Here is a 24,729-nt window from a genome sequence, read left to right as displayed (position 1 = left end):
ACATAATCTAATGTTTTGCTTTCGTTGTAAAGCCTTTTTGAAATCGGACAGTGTGGTTAGATTAACGAGAGTCTTATCTTTAAATGGCTGTAAAATAGTCATATGTTTGAGAAATTGAAGTAATAGGATTTTTAAGGTTTTGAAAATCGCGCCACAGGATAGCCGTGGCTGTTACGTAGGTGGGACGAATTTGTCCCGCCTAGCCTAGAGAGGTTATACTGCAAATTGTAGTTAACCTCTATGGGCTAGGTGGGACGCTTGCGTCCCACCTACGTAACAGCCACTTGCAGCCTGTAGCGCGATTTTCAAAACCTTAAAAATCCTATTACTTCAATTTCTAAAACATATGACTATTTTACAGCTATTTAAAGACAAGACTCTCGTTAATCTAACCACACTGTCCGATTTCAAAAAGGCTTTACAACGAAAGCAAAACATTAGATTATGTCAGCAGAGTACCAAGCCAGAAATAATCAGACACCCATTTTTCAAGCCAGCATATAATGTCACACAAAACCCAGAAGACAGCTAAATGCAGCACTCACCTTTGATGATCTTCATCAGATGACAACCCTAGGACATTATGTTATACAATACATGCATGTTTTGTTCAATCAAGTTCATATTTATATCAAAAACCAGCTTTTTACATTAGCATGTGACGTTCAGAACTAGCATACCCCCCGCAAACTTCCGGGGAATTCGCTAACATTTTACTAAATTACTCACGATAAACGTTCACAAAAAGCATAACAATTATTTTAAGAATTATAGATACAGACCTCCTCTATGCACTCGATATGTCCGATTTTAAAATAGCTTTTTTGGTGAAAGCACATTTTGCAATATTCTAAGTACATAGCCCAGGCATCACGGGCTCGCTATTTAGACACCCGGCAAGTTTAGCACTCACCATAATCATATTTACTATTATAAAAGTTTGGTTGTCTTCATCAGAATGCACTCCCAGGACGTCTACTTCAATAACAAATGTTGGTTTGGTCCAAAATAATCCATCGTTATATCCGAATAGCGGCGTTTTGTTCGTGCGTTCCAGACACTATCCGAAATGGTAAAGAAGTGTCGCACGCATGGCGCAATTCGTGACAATAAAATTCGAAATATTCCATTACCGTACTTCGAAGCATGTCAACCGCTGTTTAAAATCAATTTTTACGCCATTTTTCTCGTAGAAATGCGATAATATTCCGACAGGGAATCTCCTTTTCGGCAAACAGAGGAAAAAATCACAAAGGCGGGGGCGATCGGGTCACGCGCATAAGCCCAGAGTCCCTTGATCGGCCACTTGAGAAAGGCGATAATGTGTTTCAGCCTGGGGCTGGAATGACGACATTCTGTTTTTTCCCGGGCTCTGAGAGCCTATGGAAGACGTGGGAAGTGTCACGTTAGAGCAGAGATCCTTAGTAAAAGATAGAGATGGAAAAGAAGTTCAAGAAATGGTCAAGACAGGCCACTTCCTGTAAAGGAATCTCTCAGGTTTTGACCTGCCATTTGAGTTCTGTTATACTCACAGACACCATTCAAACAGTTTTAGAAACTTTAGGGTGTTTTCTATCCATATGTAATAAGTATATGCATATTCTAGTTACTGGGTAGGAGTGGTAACCAGATTAAGTTGGGTATGTTTTTTATCCAGCCGTGTCAATACTGCCCCCTAGCCCTAACAGGTTTTAAATTACTAGTTGAACTAAATGTCCCCACACTGTTGAGAACTAGTAGTGTTTATGGAGGCTTACTGAAGGTCAATGGGGGTTATTCATAAACCTTAAAGATAGAGTCGGCGAAATGACATTGCCACGAGCAGCACCACAGATATTGCGATGAGCAAGATGCATGACTTCGCTCTCGCACAGTCACACACATTATCTGCGCATCTGCACGAGTTTGCTTCACGCATTCACATCGTGGTAGCCACGGGACCAAAACAGCGCTTCAACACTCTTAGTTGTTGCGGAAATTAACCCACTTTGCTCTTTACTTTCTGCATCTACGTCATATCGCTGACTCTACCTTTAACAGCTGAGAAACATGTACCACCTATTTCAAAACATATTTAACAACGTATAGATAGATTGGATATTCTATTTGTATAGTAAGTTTGATTGGATAGAACTGATCGCTACATGCATCATACTCAGGATGTTTACAAGACATATCATATTCAAATGGAAAAATGGCATAAGCACTTTATTCATTATTATTATTATAATATTCTTAAGGTCAGTAGTTACCAGCTTCTTTCTGTTTTGAAAAATAATTACAGGTGGTAAATTTAAACCTGCAGTAAAGTTACACGAATAACCCCAAAGCTCTCAAGCAGAATACCACACGTTCATATAAGATACCACTATCTGAAATACCTGGGTGAGAAGTTATAAAAGATAACAAAAAAGCAGAATGAGTGTAAAGACCTTAGTCATATCCACTCAGTACAAGTACACATTGCAGGAAAGACCACACCCATTATGATGCTACATACCTCTTCTCAAAATGGTTGCAATAAATGACGAAGATTCTCAATTGAAAATCTTCCTCTGCTTTTTCTCTTTCTGTCTCTCTGTTAGCAAAAGTACAATCTACAAAAAAATCTCAGTTTTATGTACAAAACTGAGGAGGTCAAAAACAGCATTTTGGCTGCATTTTCTACCAGTAGGTTTTCAAGGAAGACGAACTTTAGAAAAAAGGTGTCTTTGAAATCATCTCACAACATATGTCTTTGTCTCTCCTTATAATATCCATTATAGGTTTTTCAGATCGTATTAGTGGACCGGGGTCACCTTGCAGTCCATTTTTCCCCGTCTTTGTCTGTTCAATGATGCTACAGTTGGGACTGTTCCAAGCATCCTATTTGTTGCCCATGTGCTCAGTCAGGGAATCAAAGAACACTTCCTGCACTGACTAGAAGTGGGAGGAGCTAGAGAAGAGGTGGGAGGTGGAGTTTGGCCTTTAAACTCAAACCCACTGGGCATCGACAGACATACACCTCACTCCCGACAGGCTGAACAAACAAGAACGTAAACAAAAATGGAGGCAATAAAGTTGACACATTTTCTTGAGTGCAAAAGTGTGGAGCTCCAAGGAAGGGAGTCTTGAGGGGAGGGGAGGGTCTGTGCCCCCATATCGCCTCTAGTCGGAGTGTAGTGAGGAGAGGCCTGCGCTTGAGCAGGGCAACGTGCGCTTTGGAACTCATGATGACTCAGTGTTACTGATATCATGGCAATTACTAGTATTCACCTCATCCCTTGAGATGTTGTCGTAACGTGACAGTCTCTCTTTCGCAGTTTGGCAACCTGCACCGTTTCGCCTGCTGCTATGTATCAGCCGCTCTCTGCTCCTCCTCGCCCTTCTCTTTCCCTTTCCCCTCTCCCTCCACTAACTCCACCATACTCGGTACACGGCGTCCTCCTTCACCTTCTTCCTCCTCTTCATCCAACAAGATCTCTGTGGATTCCGAGTCTTGCATGCAGAGCGTTTTCGAGTCACAACTATTCTCCTCCTCTTCCCCCTCCTCCGGTTGACTCCTGCTGTCTTTCTCCGTGTCCGTCTCTCTGTCCTCCTCCAGTGTGAGCTCGAAATGGAATTTGGCCCCAGGGAGGCGGCCGCTGCTGTGGTCAGATTTGTCCGGGGCGGGCAAGGGGCTCTGGGGGATGGTGCTCTGGTACCACTCCCTGTTGTCCTCCAGAGTCTCCAGGATGTCCTGGGTGTCAGGGTGCACCAGGTCAGCCCACGTCTCCCACAGTGGGTGGACGATGTAGTCGATGAACCCCACCTGGAGAGAAAATGTGTATCAGCTTGAGTTTGTACTGAAAAAAAATTGTCAGGTCAGATATTGACTTTCTTTGTGTGTGTGTGTGTGTGTGTGTGTGTGTGTGTGTGTGTGTGTGTGTGTGTGTGTGTGTGTGTGTGGGCGCTCGTGCACATGTGTATATACTATATGTGTGTACTTTATTTACCTGGCTCTTCTGTACAGAGGCGTTGTGTTTGTCACACATGGGGCTGATCTCCATGCCTCTCTCCCTCTCCCTGTCCCCCTGGCTGAAGAACTCTTCCATAATGCGGTCGGTCCACTGGCGGTACAGCTGCAGGGGCTTGGTGGGATTACTGAGGTCTGCACAGTGCACTATGTTCTGGAGTACCTGGAGAGAGAATTAGAATAGAAAATCCCCTTTATACAAACACATTAACAACCATCACATTTCAGTCCTCACATATATAAAACAGCAAAAGAAGCAATGGTTAAAAGATCAACTGCAAGCCTCTTGCATTATCAACTGCACATAAAACATTCTGCAGACCCCAAGAAAGAGGAAGGGAGAGAGGGAGTGGGTCAGGTAAAGATGTAGTCACAAAATTCACATGCTCTTAGTTTGACCCCCTGAACCATCCTTAGTTCAAATTCAAGTCCCAGCAGCTTATGCGCTAGTTTGACAACCACTGGCTAGCTACTTGTATGACTGAATGATGGAGAATGCTAGTAAGGGGCTTTTAAATGGCAAATTCAATTTCAGATCCCTCCCAGATGGCTCTCTGGATAAAACCAAAGTAATTTGCATCTACTACAAGGCTGAATTTGTTTATCGCCGAAGTACATCAGGTCTTCATTATCATTTAGAAGCGATACACACCGTTGACGCACACCAGCAATACAAGTAATGTTACTAGTAACAATGGAGGACATCTTTGGCAGGCTAAGCTAGAAGTGTGTGACCGCGTGAGAGGCCTATGGACAAGTCGACAAGCAGCAAGCTAACACAAGCTATAGCCAAGTGGATAGCTACAGTTTGCAGGCCAGTCCACATTGTGGAGGACAAAGGCTTGAGGGACATCATTCAGATCACATCAAACGACTCAACGTATGAGTTACCCTCGAGAGCCACCATCGTTACAAGAACACACGAGCTGTATGAAAGCGAGTGGACTACGAAAGCGGAGGAGTTGAAACATGCAACAGCTGTTGCTCTCATGGGAGAGAACTGGACTTTGGTGAGTAACCACAACTAGCTTGGGGTTACTGCACACCACATTGATGAATTCACATGCTCTGGCCGTAATGAAGACAGAAGAGAGGTACTATGCTGAAACGTGCACCGAGCATTTCATGGATCTAGCAAAGCAGTGGAACATTGAAAACAAAGTTACCACACTTTGCACAGACAGTGCACAGAACATAATTGCAGCTGCGAGACATCTGCCTATTGAACACCTGTCCTGCACCGCGCACAGTCCCCAAAGGTCCATCACAATGTCTGTGCATTGGGTTCGACAATGCCCTAGCCAAATGCAGAAAACAATTTGTGCATTTCCAACACAGCCCACCAAACGCTGCAGAGCTAGGACAACAGCAAGTTGCAAATGGGTCACTCGCACATGATGTCACAACAAGATGGAATTCCACTCTGGAAATGGTAAAGCGTGTCCACAGAAACCAACATCCACTGAGAGATGCTCTGGCCCAACAGAAAACAAACATCACCATGCCAACCACAGCTGAACTGGAGAAACTGCAGAACCTGGAGGCACTACTGGAGCCTTGCAGGTTATCTTCTTTCTCACACTATTAATATTATAATATGATTGTGTGTGTCAGTGGAGGCTCTTCAGAGGAGGAAGGGGTGGACCATCCTTCTCTGTGAAGTTCATAAAAATGTAAATTGTAAAACATAAAAAAAGTTATTCAATACAAAACCTAGGAGGTTCATCGTTCTCACTCCTTCCCATAGACTTACATAGTAAGAGCTCTTGCAGCATGAACTGACATGTTCACCCAATCAAAGGATCAAATAATTAATCTAGTACTGAAAGCATTAGCCAGAGCTAGCTAGCACTGCAGTGTATAAAATGTGACGAGTAGTTGACTCAAAGAGAGAGAAAAACAATAGTTGAACAGTCTTGAACAAATTAATTTCTTCCAAAATGAAGAAGCAAGAGAGAAAGATTTTGTCATTTCACTTTCACTTATTTATCTAGCAAATGCAGCTAGCTAGTTTAGCCTACTGAAACACCCTGCTCAAACAGAGGGATGCTATGTTAGCTAGCTGGCTATGACTATCCAACACAACACTGGAACTCTTCCAAGTCAAGGTAAGCTTTTGGTATTACAAATTTGTTGCCACCGGGGCCCCCCGTGTAACTGCTTACTGACTGTACATTAACATTACTGCATGATTGTAGCTGGTTTACAAACACGTTAGTTCTAGTTGCTATGCTGACTATGACGTTACTTTAGCTGATATGGTGACAACGATGTAGGCTGTGTGTAGCGGTTTGGCTTGGAAAGTTGTTTTTCGCCTGGGCACAGAGCTGATGTGTTGTGCATTGAAGGGACAAGGTGAGAGGAGGAGAGTGCATTGAAGGAATACAATGTGGCTACTATGAAAGTGAACTGTGTTTACATGTGATCAGGGGTATTGAAAAAAATTCTGTTGAATTATTTTTTATTTTTTTTAAATCTGAAAAAACGGAAGCAAACGGGGAAAAACATATCTGAATTTGTCCAATAGAAACACTCGTTTGCAACTGTTGGACTAATGATTACACCCTATATCAGATAGATGCAGGCAAGAGAGTGCAAGGCGGTATTCAATGACACTGTCTGTCCATATGTCACTTTCTGTCTCCTCAAATTTGTAATTTCCTGCTTGGTGGTGTTGCCTACTTTGAACCATCTCGTTCAGGTGATGGAGAGCTCAGATGATAACCCTTCCTAGGAAGAGAGGCATGCACAGCAACCTGTTAAAGCAACAGAGTCAGAGCCACCAAAGAAGAAAGCTGCCCTCTTGTTGAGTTCTTCTGAGTGGAGGACTGTCCACTACACTGGTGGTCACAGCATGCAGGGGCCCACACAAGACCGGCCTGCATTGCACGAAGGTACCTGGCAACGCCTGCCACATCAGTACCTTGTGAGAGGTTGTTTTCAATCTCTGGACATATGGTACAGAAGAAGAGAGCAGCTTTATCATCGAAAAATGTCAACAGGCGTGTTTGTCTTTGCAACTGGCTCAGTAAAAAGAAATAGGAGGACGACTGAACTGTATGGTCACAGGTTTATGTTCTGTGGAATTCATGACATTGCTGGACAGGTTTATGCTCTTTGTTATTTGAATCCATAGAGACAGTTATTTTTTCTTATAGCCAACCCTCCAATCAGTAATTGGGAGAACAATAATTTGGAATGGCTGAAGCTTAGTGTGTGTGTGTGTGTGTGTGTGTGTGTGTGTGTGTGTGTGTGTGTGTGTGTGTGTGTGTGTGTGTGTGTGTGTGTGTGTGTGTGTGTGTGTGTGTGTGTGCGTGCGTGTGTGCGTGCGTGCGTGCGTGCGTGCGTGTGTGTGTGTGAACTTCAAGAAAATGTATGAGGGAGTAGGCATACTAGGAGCATTAGTAAGTTCCAGGACTTTTGTAATTGTTACATTGTTTATGGTGAATATGCCATTAAAAACATTCTGATACAGAATGTCCCTAAATACCTATAATGCCTTTTTTTAAGTGGAAAAATATTTATTGAGTAAATTTGAGCAAATAAAAAAATGTACGATTAACTACAGAATTTTATGCGATTAATTGGGATTAATGATTTTAATTGTTTGACAGCCCTAGCATTTTACAGTCAATATACAACCTGACCATGACATTACAAAAGACGTAATTGCGACCAGTTTTGCCTGCAGGGTGACGATATGTGAAGTAGCAGCCAACCTGTATCCTGTCCTTGTAGTTATCTAGTAGTAGAACTCCAGAGCTGGTGACTTTCTTGGTCTCCACCATGGTCTTCAGGTCCGCCAGAAGATTCATGTGCTTGGACATGTCAGTAGCTAGTACCTACAGGGACAAACAACAACATGTTGGATTAGTTAAATTGGGTGCTAAACTGGAACTCACTCACTCAAGCAGTCACACACTTTCATTTGACAAATATTTTGCAATATTCATATCTGTATCACTCACTCATTAATTCATTCATCCCTTTACTAGCTAGGTTCATCCACCCAACCACCCATACATTCCACTCACTATGTCTATGACCATTTTCCTGAGCGACTGACGTTGTTTTTTGGTCAGGTTCTGGAAGATGTCACAGTTCTCTTCCTGCAGCAGCTTGAAGCCCACGGCCAGGTGGTGGTTCTCCAGGACTGACGAGTCATTGTACATGAGGGCCAGCTCTGAGTCTGGAGGGAAAACACACAGATAAAGCACATGGTTAGAAAGCTGTTTTTATCACATCATTTTGAATATTAGAGTACTTCAGGGTAATATTCATTAGGTACTGTATTTCTAGAGAAGCACATCAATTTTTGCGAGTGTGTGTGTCTGTAGATTTGATATCTCACTCGCTCTCTTTGCCACACGCATGCACGTTGCATATTGAATAAAGTAAATCAAGTAGCCAAAGAAACATATTGGGACACTTTTACTACACACACGCACAAGCACGCACGCACAAGCACGCACACGCAGACACAACACACAATGCCTACTACTCTGAGTAATCCCTACCTCATTTGACAGAGACAAGTCAAATATATCTCTCTATCTATTGCACATACGCAGGCGTACAGTCACACACACAATCACACACAAAGGCACATACACACACATGCGCGTTCACGCAAGCACACATGGATGCACGCACGCACACGGATTCCAAAGGATGGGTCCAATTAATTTGTTGCCATGGTGGCTAGGCTAACACATGTTATGTCATATCAGGATTGCGTAACTGGTGAGGATCAAAATCAGCTCCCAGTCAATCAGCCTAGAGAACAGACAGTCCAATCCCAACATTGTATAAACTTATACTAAGACAATGAATCCATTTTCAGTATGAATCAATGTACCCTTCATTCTATCCACAATACCATTTAGCTTGAACTGAGTTCATCGTTGTCTTGCAAGGCAATATTTTCTAGCCTGGTCCCAGATCTGTTTTTGCTGTCTTGCCAACTATACGGTCATTGTCACGCTAAAGTTGTTCATGTCAATGTCCATAGGAGATGATTATACAGCACAAACAGATCTGGGACCAGGCTACATGTTTTGCCCATTGGGAGATAATTGTATGTATTTATGTATTCTTTTGTATGTCACGTTTCTCAGATTATGCACAGTGCATTCTGTACCTTCTTTATAAAATGTATTTTTGACCGTGAGTACCATTCCTCTTGGGCTGCTAACCCAGTCAGGGAGTGTCTACCCGACCCACCAGACAGACCCGACACACACACATCCACTCACGCACGCACGCACGCACCCACGCACGCACGCACGCACTCTGGGAATGTCTCTTTGTATCCTCCACAATTAACTCATATAGAGTCATCGCCTCCTCTCTGCATGTCTAATGAAGGGGATTCCCCGAAGTGCGATGGATCCAATTTTACACACTATGTGTGTAAAAGAATCACTCAAACACAAGCATTTTGTTACACCCGCAATAACATCTACTAAATATGTGTATGTGAAAAATAAAAATTGATTTGAAGAGAAAAGCTAATCTTAAAACAACCATCTACATTAGCACTGTGATAAGAGGCAAAAACGGCATGTCATGTGAGGTCGAAAAGCTCATAACTGCAAATCATGGGAAAGACCAGGTGGTCTACGTCATGAATAGCACTGGCAAAGATGGCAGCTAGGATTTCCAGGTCTGTGAACACAGCCTGCGAAGACAAGAGGTGGAAAAACTATATGAGCACAACAAAACAATGAACACAATCTCACTGTATGAACCTCACTGTTCAATCCATCAAAACCAGGGTCATTGAAAAGGGAAGAAAACAGATTGGAACAGAGTGGGACTACCTGGACATGTCTAATAAGAAACTATCATCTTTGTTATCCATTGCAAAATGTTTTAAAACATCTTCTGTTGCCTGCCCTAATGAACACAACTCAGGTTACATTTAAACAAGACAAATATAAAAACAGATATAATTGCTGTGTTAAAAACACAATATTATTAACAAAACATAAGCCAAAACGTTAAGAGGTGGCCATATTGACAGTATCAAATCCTCCCAACAAAGTTTCCCCCCATAAAGCAACAGAGATGGTACATTCCCCTACCTCTAGAGCAGGCGTGGACAGAAGCACGTGAGTGGATTGGGTGACATCAGCAGCATGGATGTTATTGTGATAGGCTACATCACCATGGTAATAGTCTTCTAGAGTCATCAGGTAGGTTATAAAGGTGTCTAATGGTATTTTGAATGTTTTAAATAAATGTCTTTCCTGAAAATGAGAGAACATGAGACACGGTCAAAAAGGATCAAGAATAATGCCAGAATTATGGGTCAACTGACTGCTATTCACACATACATTTGCACACACACACACACACACACACACACACACACACACACACACACACACACACACACACACACACACACACACACACACACACACACACACACACACACACAGTAAATTCGTATAAACGTTCTTACCTGAAGAATTGTGTACATGATTACTGTTAAAGGCCGGTTCCCCGAAAGCTCGGTGACTTTGAAAAGATTAAGGCCCCATTTATTGATGTCCTCAAGCTCCTGAAATCAGACATCATGGCCCATTTTAGACACACCACTTTCCTCCAAACATACACTACATGGCCAAAAGTAATTGGATACCTGCTCGTCGAACATCTCATTCCAAAATTATGGGCTTTGATATGGAGTTGGTCCCCCCTTTTGCTGCTATAACAGTCTCCACTCTTCCGGGAAGGCTTTCCACTAGATGTTGGAACATTGCTGCGGGGACTTGCTTCCATTCAGCCACAATAGCATTAGACTCGCAGTCAGCGTTCCAATTCATCCCAAAGGTGTTCGATGGTGTTGTGAGGTTAGGGCTCTGTGCAGGCCAATCAAGTTCTTCCACACCGATCTTGACAAACCATTTCTGTATGGACCTTGCTTTGTGCACGGGGGCATTGTCATGCTGAAACAGGAAAGGGCCTTCCCCAAACTGTTGCCACAAAGTTGGAAGCACAGAATTGTCTAGAATGTCATTGTATGCTGTAGTGTTAATATTTCCCTTCACTTGAACTAAGGGGCCTAGCCCGAAACATGAACAACATCCCCAGACCATTATTCCTCCTCCTCCAAACTTTACAGTTGGCACTATGCATTGGGGCAGGTAAGGTTCTCCTGGCATCCGCCAAACCTAGATTCATCCATCGGACTGCCAGACGGTGAAGCGTAATTCAGATGGTGAAGCGTTTCCACTGTTCCAGAGTCCAATGGAGGCGAGCTTTACACCACTCCAGCCGACGCTTGGCATTGCGCATGGTGATCTTAGGCTTGTGTGCGGCTGCTCAGCCATGGAAACCCATTTCAGGAAGCTCCCTACGAACAGTTATTGTACTGATGTTGCTTCCAGAGGCAGTTTGGAACTCGGTAGTGAGTGTTGCAACTGAGGACAGATGATTTTTACACGCTACGCCCTTCAGCACTCGGCGATCCCGTTCTGTAAGCTTGTGTGACCTACCACTTTGCGGCTGAACAGTTGTTGCTCGTAGACGTCTCCACTTCACAATAACAGCACTTACAGTTGACCGGTACAGCTCTAGCAGGGCAGGAATTTGATGAAGTGACTTGTTGGAAAGGTGGCATCCTATGACGGTGCCACGTTGAAAGTCACTGAGCGCTTCAGTATGGGCCGTTCTACTGCCAGTGTTTGTCTACGGAGATTGTATGGCTGTGTGCTCGATTTTATACACCTGTCAGCAATGGGTCTGACTGAAATAGCCGAATCCACTAATTTGAAGGGGTGTCCACATACTTTTGCCATGTAGTGTATTATAAGGAGAAATTATATACATTAATACACAATTACACATTTTCCATGACAAAAATGCATAACTATAGTCTGAAATTCAACCAAAACAACATTGTAGATTTATCCGTACTGCGCTGTACAAAATCACATTCTAAGTAAAGATGTTTCGAGACAATGTCTGTATCACAGTCTAACAACAGACAATTAAGAGACAAATAACACAAAGCCAGTATCATCTTAGTAATATAGGGTGTATCTTCACAGCTACTTCGTTACTTTTCTGGATTGGGTATTCACACCACATAGCATGTTTGGTTGAATCCAGCCCATCTCCCGTATTACCACATGCCCTGTATGCCGATCAGAAATCCACTGTGGCGTAACATTATATAGGTGACCCTTTAAGCCATCCTATTACCTGGATCTCAATAGAATCAATTTAGTCCATATGACTATATGGGAAATTACAGAGGTGACCCTTTTAGGCATCCTATCACCAGCAACTTGATCGATTTTGGCCTAAATCTGAAGTGGTGATCAGTGCTAGAAGTTTAATAAGCACTAGAACATGGGTTAGCTCTGGTGGTAATCTCTAGCTAGCTACGATGGTGCCGTAAAGTACTATAACGGAACAGTGGGAAAATTAATAGAATAAAAATAGAACGATAGAACAATGAAGAGGCCCAGGTCAGGCTACACTTCACCTTGGGAAAAGTTCAAAAGTCCAGATAAAGGCCCAGCCAAAACTCAAAAAGACATTATGTAGCTAGAGGTTAAAGTGATGCACAATTGTGTACTACATCAATCATTTGACATTTAGGTAATTTAGCAGGCACTCTTATCAAGAGCAACTTACAGTAGTGAGTGCAAACATTTCCATACTAGTCCCCCGTGGGAATTGAACCCACAACCCTGGTGTTGCCAGCACCATTCTCTACCAACTGAGCCACACAAGATGTTACAAATTGTAACAACAACATAAAATGTGTATGATATGTTACAAATTCCAATTTGTACAATATGTTAGGATTTTGTAAGTGGTTAAGATCCCAGACTGCATCTTTAAGTTCTTTCCTCAAGGAGGAATTTATAACAGATTTATAACAGATAAATAGTTGACTTTAGTCTGTAAAACAAAAGCGCAACCAAAAGACTACTCCTATATCTGATTGTTTTATCTACCTTAGTTGAACACCCTGATTATAAGTCGCTCTGGTTAAGAGAAGCTAAGAGCGTCTGCTAAATGACTAAAATGTCAATATAATGTCAAAATGCTCTTTCACCGTTGCCAGTTTGTCATCTGTCCCGGTCTTGACCCCAAAACGGGGTATATTAGAGTTGGAGAGGCTAGTGCTGTGCTGCAGCCTCTTCACACCACTCATCTGACACATGGGCTTGGCATTCTTCTTGTCCATCTTCACCTTCTGCATCTGGGGGCATGGCCTCTCCGCACCATGCTGCTTGTCTGGGGAAGAGTGAAGGAAGGAGGGGATAGATATATGACGAGAGGGAGGGACTGTTAGACAATACACAAAGTTATTTTTTGTTGTTGCATATTTTATGCTTGTCTGCTGAAGCCTAACTTGAGATCGCACTCTCCAATAATCATGCATTGAGGTCAGTTGGGGACTTGATTTACGCACCCTGATCTCAAGTTAGGATTGGTCCTCATTGACTTAACAAACATGGTGTCACAAGTGTCGATGAACGGTGACCAAAATGCAGCGGGTATAGTGCTCACCTTTCCTCTTTATTTGAAAGAACACGCAAAACAAAATAAACAGATGACGAAACAGTTCCATAAGGCACCCAGGCTATACAGAAAATAACCACCCACAAAAACACAGGAAAAACAGGCTGCCTAAGTATGGCTTCCAATCAGAGACAACGAAAGACACCTCCCTCTGATTGGAAGCCATACCTGGCCACACATAGAAAAAGAAACATAGAAATAGTAAACTAGAACCAAAATCCCCTAGAACCAAAAAACCCCAAAACACACAAAACAAACACCCCCTGCCACGCCCTGACCATACTACAATTACAAATGACCTTTTTACTGGTCAGGATGTGACACATGGTTACATTTTATCAAACGATATGAATTGTTATAGGGCAATTCCGTAACGGAATTACACTGACAATGGTATACCAAAAAGTATACCAAACAAAAACATTGATTTCAAAGTTTAACAAACCATAGAACTCTACGGACTACTTAACAATTTCACAGATTTTTTTTTTTTAACAAAAACACATTTACAGGAAGAACTGTGCAGATACAAAGTTGGGTAACAGATTAAAACTGAGGGACATTTTACCATAATTCTGTTACTAAACTTTGCATCTGCATAGTTTTTCTAGTAATTGTTTATTTTTTTACTGTGTAAATTGATGAAAGTAGTCATTGTGCATAGAGTTGTATGGTTTGTTAAACTTTAAAAGCAATGTGTTTTGTTTAACATACATTTTAAAGTGAAAAATTAGAGTCTCAGTGTAATTCTGTTACAGTGGAATTGCCCAATACCCAAATTATTTGGAGGCTTTTTGGCTATGGGGAGTTTCAGTTTCAGGTGACATTTTTGTGGACTGAGTGATTGAGACTCTTTACTTGACTTTTGGGGACTTGTACTTGTTGTTATAAGTACTGACAACAGAACAGCAAGGTCAGTCAGTCTTACCTAAGAAGGTTCTGGAGATAAACTCAGAGACCTGGTTCCCCGAGCGACTCATCTGAGACAGGTTAGACAGCTCCCTGTTCAACATCCTCTTGAACTGGACACAGAGAGAGGGAAGAGAAAGAAAATGAGATAGAGAGGGGGGGATTACTCCTGTGCATATATGACACTGTGTAGAATATAAAGGGTAAATAATAGCATACTTAGCGTACATACATCATAGAGCATCACATTATTTTACATTTTTACCTCAATGAAAATGACTGCACTGATGAAAACACTTAACAAACCAGTAAAGTAAACCCTTATCTCAAGTTTTTGGAATGACACTGTGAATGATAGACATTATCCAAAGGCAGAAACTCAAACCTACAAGCTTTAACATAAGCTTAGCTATCTGGGATCTGTTGAAAATATTTTGCTCCGGAAAACAAAAATGAGTGTTTCTTATCGGAATAGGTAGTCTGTCCCTGTTTTAGTCTGTATTTTTCCATTTGGTGCCTAATGAACTTAGCCCTGAAATTGCTTGAATTTTAAATCAGCATCAAGGTCAACATACTGTACCTTTATGTACCCCCATGACACAGAACGTAAGAAGTTTTGTGTCATGGGGTACATCGATGCAGTAAAATCTAAAATAGATAGAGCCAAAACATGTACACAAAGGTGTCCCTCAAAACATCGTCATACAATCAATCAATCATGACATAATCCATAAAGTAGTGTCTCCGTGGCCTTGATGGCAGATCTACAAATTCTTTTGAGGCAAATAAACCTAGGGCATAGTAACAAGATTGAATACAGAAGGCGTAAGGTAGGCGAATACACACAAAACATCACTAATCTATTTATGGCTATAACATCAATGATAAAGTATTATCCTCCCCCCAAAAAATCCAATGCTGAATAACCGGATAGAATGGGACCTAGAGCATCTGAAGGGTCCATAAGACATTATGAGGACACTAGTCAGCTGTGTCTTCGACTAGCTCTTTGGAGAAGACCTAACATGGTTGTGGAGAAGATGCTAGCTACATCTGAGGAAGACTGCACCAATCAGTGACCATCAAGCCCAAATTGAACCAAGAGCATTCAAGATGTGCCTATTAGGCAAGTAAACGGCCTTCATTTGGTGTTCTTATTTCACTGTGGAATACATGAATACTAACTGAAATCCCTCGCAGTGCATCTCTAACTATTGGCCTCATCTTGGTGTCTAAATGGTTGTGGATTTACTCAGATCTTGTGTGTGTGTGGGATGTGCATACTTGCAAGTGTGTAATCTAAAGCAATATTTTTGGTGAACACTCACAAGACATAGGGTGTTTCTCAATATGTGTACTACTTACTGTGCTCCACACTCCCCCTACTACAAAAGGTAGTAACTATAGGTTATCCCTCCATGGTTATTTAGCAAGCTGCCCAAGTTAGCTGGTTAGCTAAGCTAGCTATCACTCACCAGAATCCATGGCTACATGGGTGACTAAACAGTCTGCAAGTACTCTGTCAACCCTGGGAGAACATGCCAATATAACCTGATACTAGCTACATTACAAATAAACATCCTTCAACAACATATCCCTGGATTTTATTTGTTGAAGTGAGAGTGCAGGAGTCGGGAGACGAGAGATATGCATGCCTCACAGTAACCTCAGCCCAGCTATGCCCTGTAACATTACTGACTATTCACTTAATCTTCTGCCAATCAGCCAGGCTAATGGCAATACAGATGACACAAGATACATAAACAAACTTATCAGCCAGCTAGTTTAACAGGCAAAAACGTTACACAGGCAAAATCGTTATGCAAGGTACAGTGGCTAGCTAGCTACACATTCTTCTTGGCCCTATTGACTTAATATGGGGTTGCGATCTACGCATACTACAGTGGGTATTGTAGGCAGCTAAACATGAAAAAATTAACACAGTGTGTATTTATTCAGATTTCAAGATACAATATTGTAGACAGGAAACATGAGATGTGAATGGGCAACATTTCATTCTGAAGAAGGACTTTCTCTTGCTTCAGCCCAAATAATGGCCGCCATTGATTTTTGTTGAGTCATATTTCGGTGTATACTTTCCGTTGAAGCTGGCATCGATGCATGCTTTGAAATGTGTAGAAGTGGAGTACGCATCCGAGAAGTGCCTCCGTGTTCCGTTTCGCATACTTTGATTTGGGCTCATACTCCGACTGGTGTGTCACACTCAAAATTAAAGTGGAAAACCACACTACAGGCTGATCCAACTTTGATGTAATGTCCTTAAAACAAGTCAAAATGAGGCTCGGTAGTGTGTGTGGCCTCCACGTGCCTGTATGACCTCCCTACAACGCCTGGGCATGCTCCTGATGAGGTGGCGGATGGTCTCCTGAGGGATCTCCTCCCAGACCTGGACTAAAGCATCCGCCAACTCCTGGACAGTCTGTGGTGCAACGTGGCATTGGTGGATGGAGCGAGACATGATGGCCAGATGTGCTCAATTGGATTCAGTTCTGGGGAACGGGCAGGCCAGTCCATAGCATCAATGCCTTCTTCTTGCAGGAACTGCTGACACACTCCAGCCACATGAGGTCTAGCATTGTCTTGCATTAGGAGGAACCCAGGGCCAACCACACCAGCATATGGTCTCACAATGGGTCTGAGGATCTCATCTCGGTACCAAATGGCAGTCAGGCTACCTCTGGCGAGCACATGGAGGGCTGTGCGGCCCCCCAAAGAAATGCCACCCCACACCATGACTGACCCACCGCCAAACCGGTCATGCTGGAGGATGTTGCAGGCAGCGGAACATTCTCCAAGTCATCTCCAGACTCTGTTACATGTGCTCAGTGTGAACCTGCTTTCATCTGTGAAGAGCACAGGGCGCCAGTGGCGAATTTGCCAATCTTGGTGTTCTCTGGCAAATGCCAAGCGTCCTGCACGATGTTGGGCTGTACACGTCGGGCCCTCATACCACCCTCATGGAGTCTGTTTCTGACCGTTTGAGCATTCACATGTACATTTGTGGCCTGCTGGAGGTCATTTTGCAGGGCTCTGGGTGTGCTCCTCCTGCTCCTCCTTGCACAAAGGTGGAGGTAGCGGTCCTGCTGCTGGGTTGTTGCCCTCCTACGACCTCCTCCACGTCTCCCGATGTACTGGCCTGTCTCCTGGTAGCGCCTCCATGCTCTGGACACTACGCTGACAGACACAGCAAACCTTCTTGCCACAGCTTGCATTGATGTGCCATCCTGGATGAGCTGCACTACCTGAGCCACTTGTATGGGTTGTAGACTCCGTCTCATGCTACCACTAGAGTGAAAGCACCGCTAGCATTCAAAAGTGACCAAAACATCAGCCAGGAAGCATAGGAACTGAGAAGTGGTCTGTGGTCCCCACCTGCAGAACCACTCCTTTATTGGGGGTGTCTTGCTAATTGCCTATAATTTCCACCTGTTGTCTATTCCATTTTTACATTAGCATGTGACATTTATTGTCAATCAGTGTTGCTTCCTAAGTGGACAGTTTGATTTCACAGAAGTGTGATTGACTTGGAGTTACATTGTGTTGTTTAAGTGTTCCCTTTATTTTTTGGAGCAGTGTATATTTTTCTTCGCATATCTTTTTTTAAATCTTTTTTTCTAAAACTCAACTTTAAAACACTCTCCTGCAACCCGCCTCACCCAATGTGGTGCGGATCTGTTTTTTTCTAAAGTATTATTCACCTTGAATAAGGAATCCCACAACAGAAGCTAGCCAGCTCACTAGCTAGCAGTCAGCTAATCACTGCTAGCGGTCATCAGCTAACCTAACCTTTAGCTCGGAAATCTCTCGCCAGTTTGTACAACGCGACTCAAACCAGAGCATACCGGACCTAATTTCTCTCCATATCCCCAGATTCCTACCGCAAGCGCTGGACATTTTCACCTGGATCTTCGCAGCTAGCTAGCTGCTATGCGAGTACTGGCTAACGTCGGTCCCGGAGCAAGCACCAATTAGCCTGGAGCCCATGCTAGGTCCTTTCTCCCGGCTTGCTAGAGGCCCATATGCCACTCCTGGGCTACAATACCCGGACCCCTTCTACTGCCAGAAGCGGGCACGGAACCCTGCCGATCCTTCACGACTGGACTATGACTTAATCTGATTGAGGGGGTACTCAACTGACCTCTACATCGTGACCACCCCTGAATGCCCACCCGCAAGCCGTGGCCCGCTAGCTGCTAGCTGTCTAGAGCATATTGGACTGTTAGCTGTATAGATCCATCGGCCAATTCCTTGGGCCACTATACCTTTTTTGCCAATTGGACTTGGACCCCTCTGCTACTCAGAACCCTACTAATCCATCACGACTGGTCTATCGACGTCACCAACGCGGAGACCAAAACAGACTTTACTCCGTCGAGACGCCCCTCTTAAGGCCCTTTTGCTAGCTTGCTTGCCCCGGTCTGCTAGCTTGTAGCCCCGGCGTGCTAGCTGTCTGAATCGCCGTGTCTCCAGCCACCCCAACAACTCACTGGACCCCTATTGATCACCCGGCTATGCATGCCTCTACCTAATATCAATATGCCTTGTCCATTACTGTCCTGGTTAGTGATTGTCTTATTTCACTGTAGAGCCTCTAGCCCTGCTCAATATGCCTTAACCTACCATTTAGTTCCACCTCCCACATATGCTGTGACATCATCTGGTTTAAACGTCTCTAGAGACAATATCTCTCTCATCATTTCTCAATACCTAGGTTTACCTCCAATGTACTCACATCCTACCATACCTCTGTCTGTACATTATGCCTTGAATCTATTCTCTCATGCCCAGAAACCTGCTCCTTTTACTCTCTGCACTGAACACACTAAACGACCAGTCCTGTTAACCTTAGCCGTACCCTCATCCTACTCCTCCTCTGTTCCACTGGTGATGTAGAGGTTAATCCAGGCCCTGCAGTGCCTAGCTCCACTCCTACTCCCAAGGTGCTCTCATTTGTTGACTTCTGTAACCGTAAAAGCCTTGGTTTCATGCATGTTAACATTCGAAGCCTCCTCCCTAAGTTTGTTTTATTCACTGCTTTAGCACACTCTGCCAACCCGGATGTCCTAGCCGTGTCTGAATCCTGGCTTAGGAAGTCCACCGAAAACCCAGAAATGTCCATCCCTAACTATAACATTTTCCGACAAGATAGAAATGCCAAAGGGGGCGGTGTTGCAATCTACTGCAGAGATAGCCTACAGAGTTCTGTCTTACTATCCAGGTCTGTACCCAAACAATTCAAACTTCTACTTTTAAAAATCCATCTTTCCAGAAACAAGTCTCTCACTGTTGCCGCTTGCTATAGACCACCCTCTGCCCCAGCTGTGCCCTGGACACCATATGTGAATTGATTGCCCCCCATCTATCTTCAGAGTTCGTGCTGCTAGGTGACCTAAACTGGGACATGCTTATCACCCCAGCCATCCTACAATCTAAGCTTGATGCCCTCAATCTCACACAAATTATCAATGAACCCACAAGGTATAACCTCAAATCCATAAACATGGGCACCCTCATAGATATCATCCTAACCAACTTGCCCACCAAATACAACTCTGCTGTTTTCAACCAAGATCTCAGCGATCACTGCCTCATTGCCTGCATCCGTAATGGGTCTGCGGTCAAACGACCACCCCTCATCATTGTCAAACGCTCCCTAAAACACTTCAGTAAGCAGGCCTTTCTAATCGACCTGGCCCGGGTATCTACATTGACCTCATTCCGTCAGTAGAGGATGCCTGGTTATTCTTTAAAACTGCCTTCCTCACCATCTTAAACAAGCATGCCCCATTCAAAAAATGTAGAACCAGGAACAGATATAGTCCTTGGTTCTCTCCAGACCTTACTGCCCTTGACCAGCACAAAAACATCCTGTGGACTTCTGCATAAGCATCAAACATCCCCCGAGATATGCAACTTTTCAGGGAAGTTAGGAACAAATATACACAGGCAGTTAGGAAAGCTAAGGCTAGCTTTTGCAATCAGAAATTTGCATCCTGTAGCACAAACTCAAAAAAGGTTCTGGGACACTGTAAAGTCCATGGAGAATAAGAGTACCTCCTCCCAACTGCCCACTGCACTGAGACTAGGAAACACTGTTACCACCGATAATTCCACAATAATTGAGAAATTCAATAAGCATTTTCCTACGGCTGGCCATGCTTTCCACCTGGCTACCCTACCCCGGTCAACAGCCCTGCTCTCCCCACAGCAACTCGCCCAAACCTCCCCATATCTCCTTCACCCAAATCCAGATAGCTGATGTTCTGAAAGAGCTGCAAAATCTGGACCCCAACAAATCAGCCGGGCTAGACAATCTGGACCCTCTCTTTCTAAAATTATCTTCCGAAATTGTTGCAACCCCTATTACTAGCCTGTTCAACCTCTCTTTTGTATCGTCTGAGATTCCCATAGATTGGAAAGCTGCCGCGGTCACCCCCCACTTCAAAGGGGGAGACACTCTAGACCCAAAATGCTACAGACCTATATCTATTCTACCCTGCCTTTCTAAGGTCTTTGAAAGCCAAGTTAACAAACATATTACCAACCATTTCGAATCTCACCGTACCTTCTCCGCTATGCAATCGGGTTTCAGAGCTTTTCATGGGTGCACCTCAGTAACGCTCAAGGTCCTAAATGATATCATAACCGCCATCGATAAGAGACATTACTTTGCAGCCGTATTCATTGACCTGGCTAAGGCTTTCGACTCTTGTCAATCACAACATTCTTATTGGCAGACTCAACAGCCTTGGTTTCTCAAATGATTGTCTCGCCTGATTCACCAACTACTTCTCCGATAGAGTTCCGTATGTCAAATCAGAGGGCCTGTTGTCCGGACCTCTGGCAGTCTCTATGGGGGTGCCACATGGTTCAATTCTCGGGTCGACTCTCTTCTCTGTATACATCAATGATGTCGCTCTCACTGCTGGTGAGTCTTTGATCCACCTCTACGCAGACGACACCAATCTGTATAACTCTGGCCCTTCTTTGGACACTGTGTTAACTAACCTCCAGATGAGCTTCAATGCCATACAACTCTCCTTCCGTGGCCTCCAACTGCTCTTAAATGCAAGTAAAACTAATTGCATTCTCTTCAATCGATCGCTGCCCGCACCTGCCTGCCCGTCCAGCATCACTACTCTGGACGGTTCTGACTTAGAATATGTGGACAACTACAAATTCCTAGGTGTCTGGTTAGACTGCAAACTCTCCTTCCAGACTCACATTAAACATGTCCAATCCAAAATTAAATCTAAAATCGGCTTCCTATTTCGCAACAAAGCATCCTTTACTCATGCTGCCAAACATACCCTCGTAAAACTGACCATCCTACCGATCCTCGACTTCGGCGATTTCATTTACAAAATAGCCTCCAACACTCTACTCAGCAAATTGGATGCAGTCTATCACAGTGGCATCCGTTTTGTCACCAAAGCCCCATATACTACCCACCACTGCGACCTGTATGCTCTCGTTGGTTGGCCCTCGCTTCGTACTCGTCGCCAAACCCACTGGCTCCAGGTCATCTACAAGTCTCTGCTAGCTAAAGCCCCACCTTATCTCTGCTCACTGGTCACCATAGCAGCACCCACCCGTAGCACGCGCTCCAGAAGGTATATCTCACTGGTCACCCCCAAAGCCAATTCTTCCTTTGGCCGCCTCTACTTCCAGTTCTCTGCTGCCAATGACTGGAACGAACTGCAAAAATCTCTGAAGCTGGAGGCTCTTACCTCCTTCACTAGCTTTAAGCACCAGCTGTCATTGCAGCTCACAGATCACTGCACCTGTGCATAGCTCATCTGTAAATAGCCCATCCAATCTACCTCATCCCCATACTGTATTTGTTTATTTATTTATTTATTTATTTATTTATTTATCTATCTTGCTCCTTTGCACCCCAGTATCTCTACTTGCACATTGATCTTCTGCGCATCCTACCATTCCAGTGTTTAATTGCTATATTGTAATTCCATCGCCACCATGGCCTATTTATTGCCTTACCTCTCTTATCCTACTTCATTTGTACATGCTGTATATAGATTTTTCTACTCTATTATTGATTGTATGTTTGTTTATTCCATGTGTAACTCTGTGTTGTTGTATGTGTCGAACTGCTTTGCTTTATCTTGGCCAGGTCGCAGTTGCAAATGAGAACTTGTTCTCAGCTAGCCTACCTGGTTAAATAAAAGTGAAATAAAAAATAAAATAAATAACGTCCAAAAGAGAACACTGGGACAATATTTTTAATATCCAAATGTGTGGAATGAAGAGATGGAATATGGGACATTAATGTATATTTTGTGATGTCATTAAAAATGGTATAAAAACGTTATAAGGAAAATATTGTAACTTAACCTCTCTTGGGTAGGGGGCAGTATTTTCACGTCCGGATGAAAAGCGTGCCCAAAGTAAACTGCCTGTTACTCAGGCCCAGAAGCTAGGATATGCATATAATTGGTAGATTTGTATAGAAAACACTCTAAAGTTTCTAAACCTGTTCAAATGATGTCTGTGAGTATAACAGAACTGATATGGCAGGCGAAACCCCGAGGACAAACCATCAGCCGACCACTGTTTTCAATGGCTGTCACTTTTATTATAAGGCGAAATCCTCCCAGATTGCAGTTCCTAGGGCTTCCACTCGATTTCAACAGTCTTTGGAAAGAATTTCATGCTGGTTTTTGGAAAAATGTGTATAAGTTACAAGTGTTTAAGTATTGTCTCTCTTTCTCCCTTTTCCCCTCTCTACTCCTCCCTCTTTTGATAAACAAGCAGTCATTTTGTTGTTAGTTTTCTAGGGATCTGTTTCCATCGTATTAAGTTTCTAATCAATAACCTATACCGTGTGTGTGTGTGTTTCCTGTGTTATCATTTAACACATCTTCCGGACTTGTTTCCGTACTGCTGTGCAGTTTGTTGCTACTTTGTTGCTACTTTACTACCTGACAACTTTACGGTTTTTACATTTACATTATTAATAACCATTTTATATTTTTATTTTTCTGTCTACTTTTTTCATTAATCTTTTTCAACCCGGACGCTTTATTTGGATATGGATCTACAGGACCTCCGCCAGCCGAAGCTAAGTAGTAACATAAACATTATGCCGTCTAATTGCAGTCGCTGTACTCATAATATACAGGAAATCTATCACCTTATGGTGAGGATAGCCGTGCTGCAAGCCCTGCTTCAGACGCAATCGTAAGGCAAGGGTAATTTAAGTGTAGGAAAAGATGAAACAGTGTCTGTGCCACCAATAAGTACAGAGAGTAGTAAATTCAGCAAAAAAAAGAAACGCCCCTTTTTCAGGAACCTGTCTTTCAAAGATAATTCGTAAAAATACAAATAACTTCACAGATCTTCATTGAAAAGGGTTTAAACACTGTTTCCCATGCTTGTTCAATGAATCATAAACGGAACGGTTGTTAAGACACTAACAGCTTACAGACGGTAGGCAATTAAGGTCACAGTTATGAAAACTTAGGCCACTAAAGAGGCCTTTCTACTGACTCTGAAAAACACTAAAAGAAAGACACCTAGGGTCCCTGCTCATCTGCGTGAATGTGCCTTAGGCATGCTGCAAGGAGGCATGAGGACTGCAGATGTGGCCAGGGCAATAAATTGCAATGTCCGTACTGTGAGACGACTAAGACAGAGCTACAGGGAGACAGGACGGACAGCTGATCAATCGTCCTCGCAGTGGCAGACCACGTGTAACAACACCTGCACAGGATCAGTACATCCGAACATCACACCTGCGGGACAGGCACAGGATGGCAACAACAACTGCCAGAGTTACACAAGGAACGCACAACCCCTCCAACAGTGCTCAGACTGTCCACAATAGGCTGAGAGAGGCGGGACTGAGGGCTTGTAGGCCTGTTGTAAGGCAGGTCCTCACCAGACATCACCGGCAACAACGTTGCCTATGGGCACAAACCCACCGTCGCTGGACCAGACATGACTGGCAAAAAGTGCTCTTCACTGACGAGTCGCGGTTTTGTCTCACCAGGGGTGATGGTCGGATTTGCGCTTATCGTCGAAGGAATGAGCGTTACACCGAGCTGCTTCCTGTGCTTGGCCCTCCTATGTTGAACATAATAAAATTGCTCCCTATCCACCGTGTACCAAACTAACTAAAAGTGGCAGTAATAAAGCCTCTCTTGAAAAAGCCAAACCTTGACCCAGAAAATACACTGCTCAAAAAAATAAAGGGAACACTTAAACAACACAATGTAACTCCAAGTCAATCACAC

The 24,729-nt window shown here is 43.4% G+C and overlaps 1 protein-coding gene across 1 annotated transcript; it reads right to left on the bottom strand.

Moving 5' to 3' along the window:
* Nucleotides 1-1,669: 1,669 nt before the first annotated feature.
* Nucleotides 1,670-18,990, bottom strand: LOC106562999 (cAMP-specific 3',5'-cyclic phosphodiesterase 4D-like). The gene is made up of 10 exons (XM_045688878.1): nt 18,961-18,990; nt 14,472-14,565; nt 13,074-13,255; nt 10,464-10,562; nt 10,081-10,245; nt 9,587-9,674; nt 8,029-8,183; nt 7,714-7,836; nt 3,975-4,157; nt 1,670-3,790 (listed from the first exon to the last, which is right to left on the bottom strand). Exons 1-10 carry the CDS (start codon nt 18,988-18,990, stop codon nt 3,332-3,334), a joined length of 1,578 nt encoding a protein of 525 aa, XP_045544834.1. The 3' UTR covers nt 1,670-3,331.
* Nucleotides 18,991-24,729: the final 5,739 nt, after the last annotated feature.

The sequence above is a fragment of the Salmo salar genome, chromosome ssa11 (genome assembly GCF_905237065.1).
Source record: "Salmo salar chromosome ssa11, Ssal_v3.1, whole genome shotgun sequence".
Lineage (NCBI taxonomy): Eukaryota > Metazoa > Chordata > Actinopteri > Salmoniformes > Salmonidae > Salmo > Salmo salar.
This window is presented reverse-complemented; position numbering and strand designations above follow the sequence as displayed.

Coding starts and splice junctions, on each gene's coding strand:
- LOC106562999 (XM_045688878.1), bottom strand. CDS start 18,990: ATGCATAGCCGGGTGATCAATAGGGGTCCA. Junction 14,566..18,960: donor GGGTGATCAATAGGGGTCCA/GTGAGTTGTTGG, acceptor CTCTGTGTCCAG/TTCAAGAGGATGTTGAACAG. Junction 3,791..3,974: donor CCTCTGTACAGAAGAGCCAG/GTAAATAAAGTA, acceptor TTTTCTCTCCAG/GTGGGGTTCATCGACTACAT.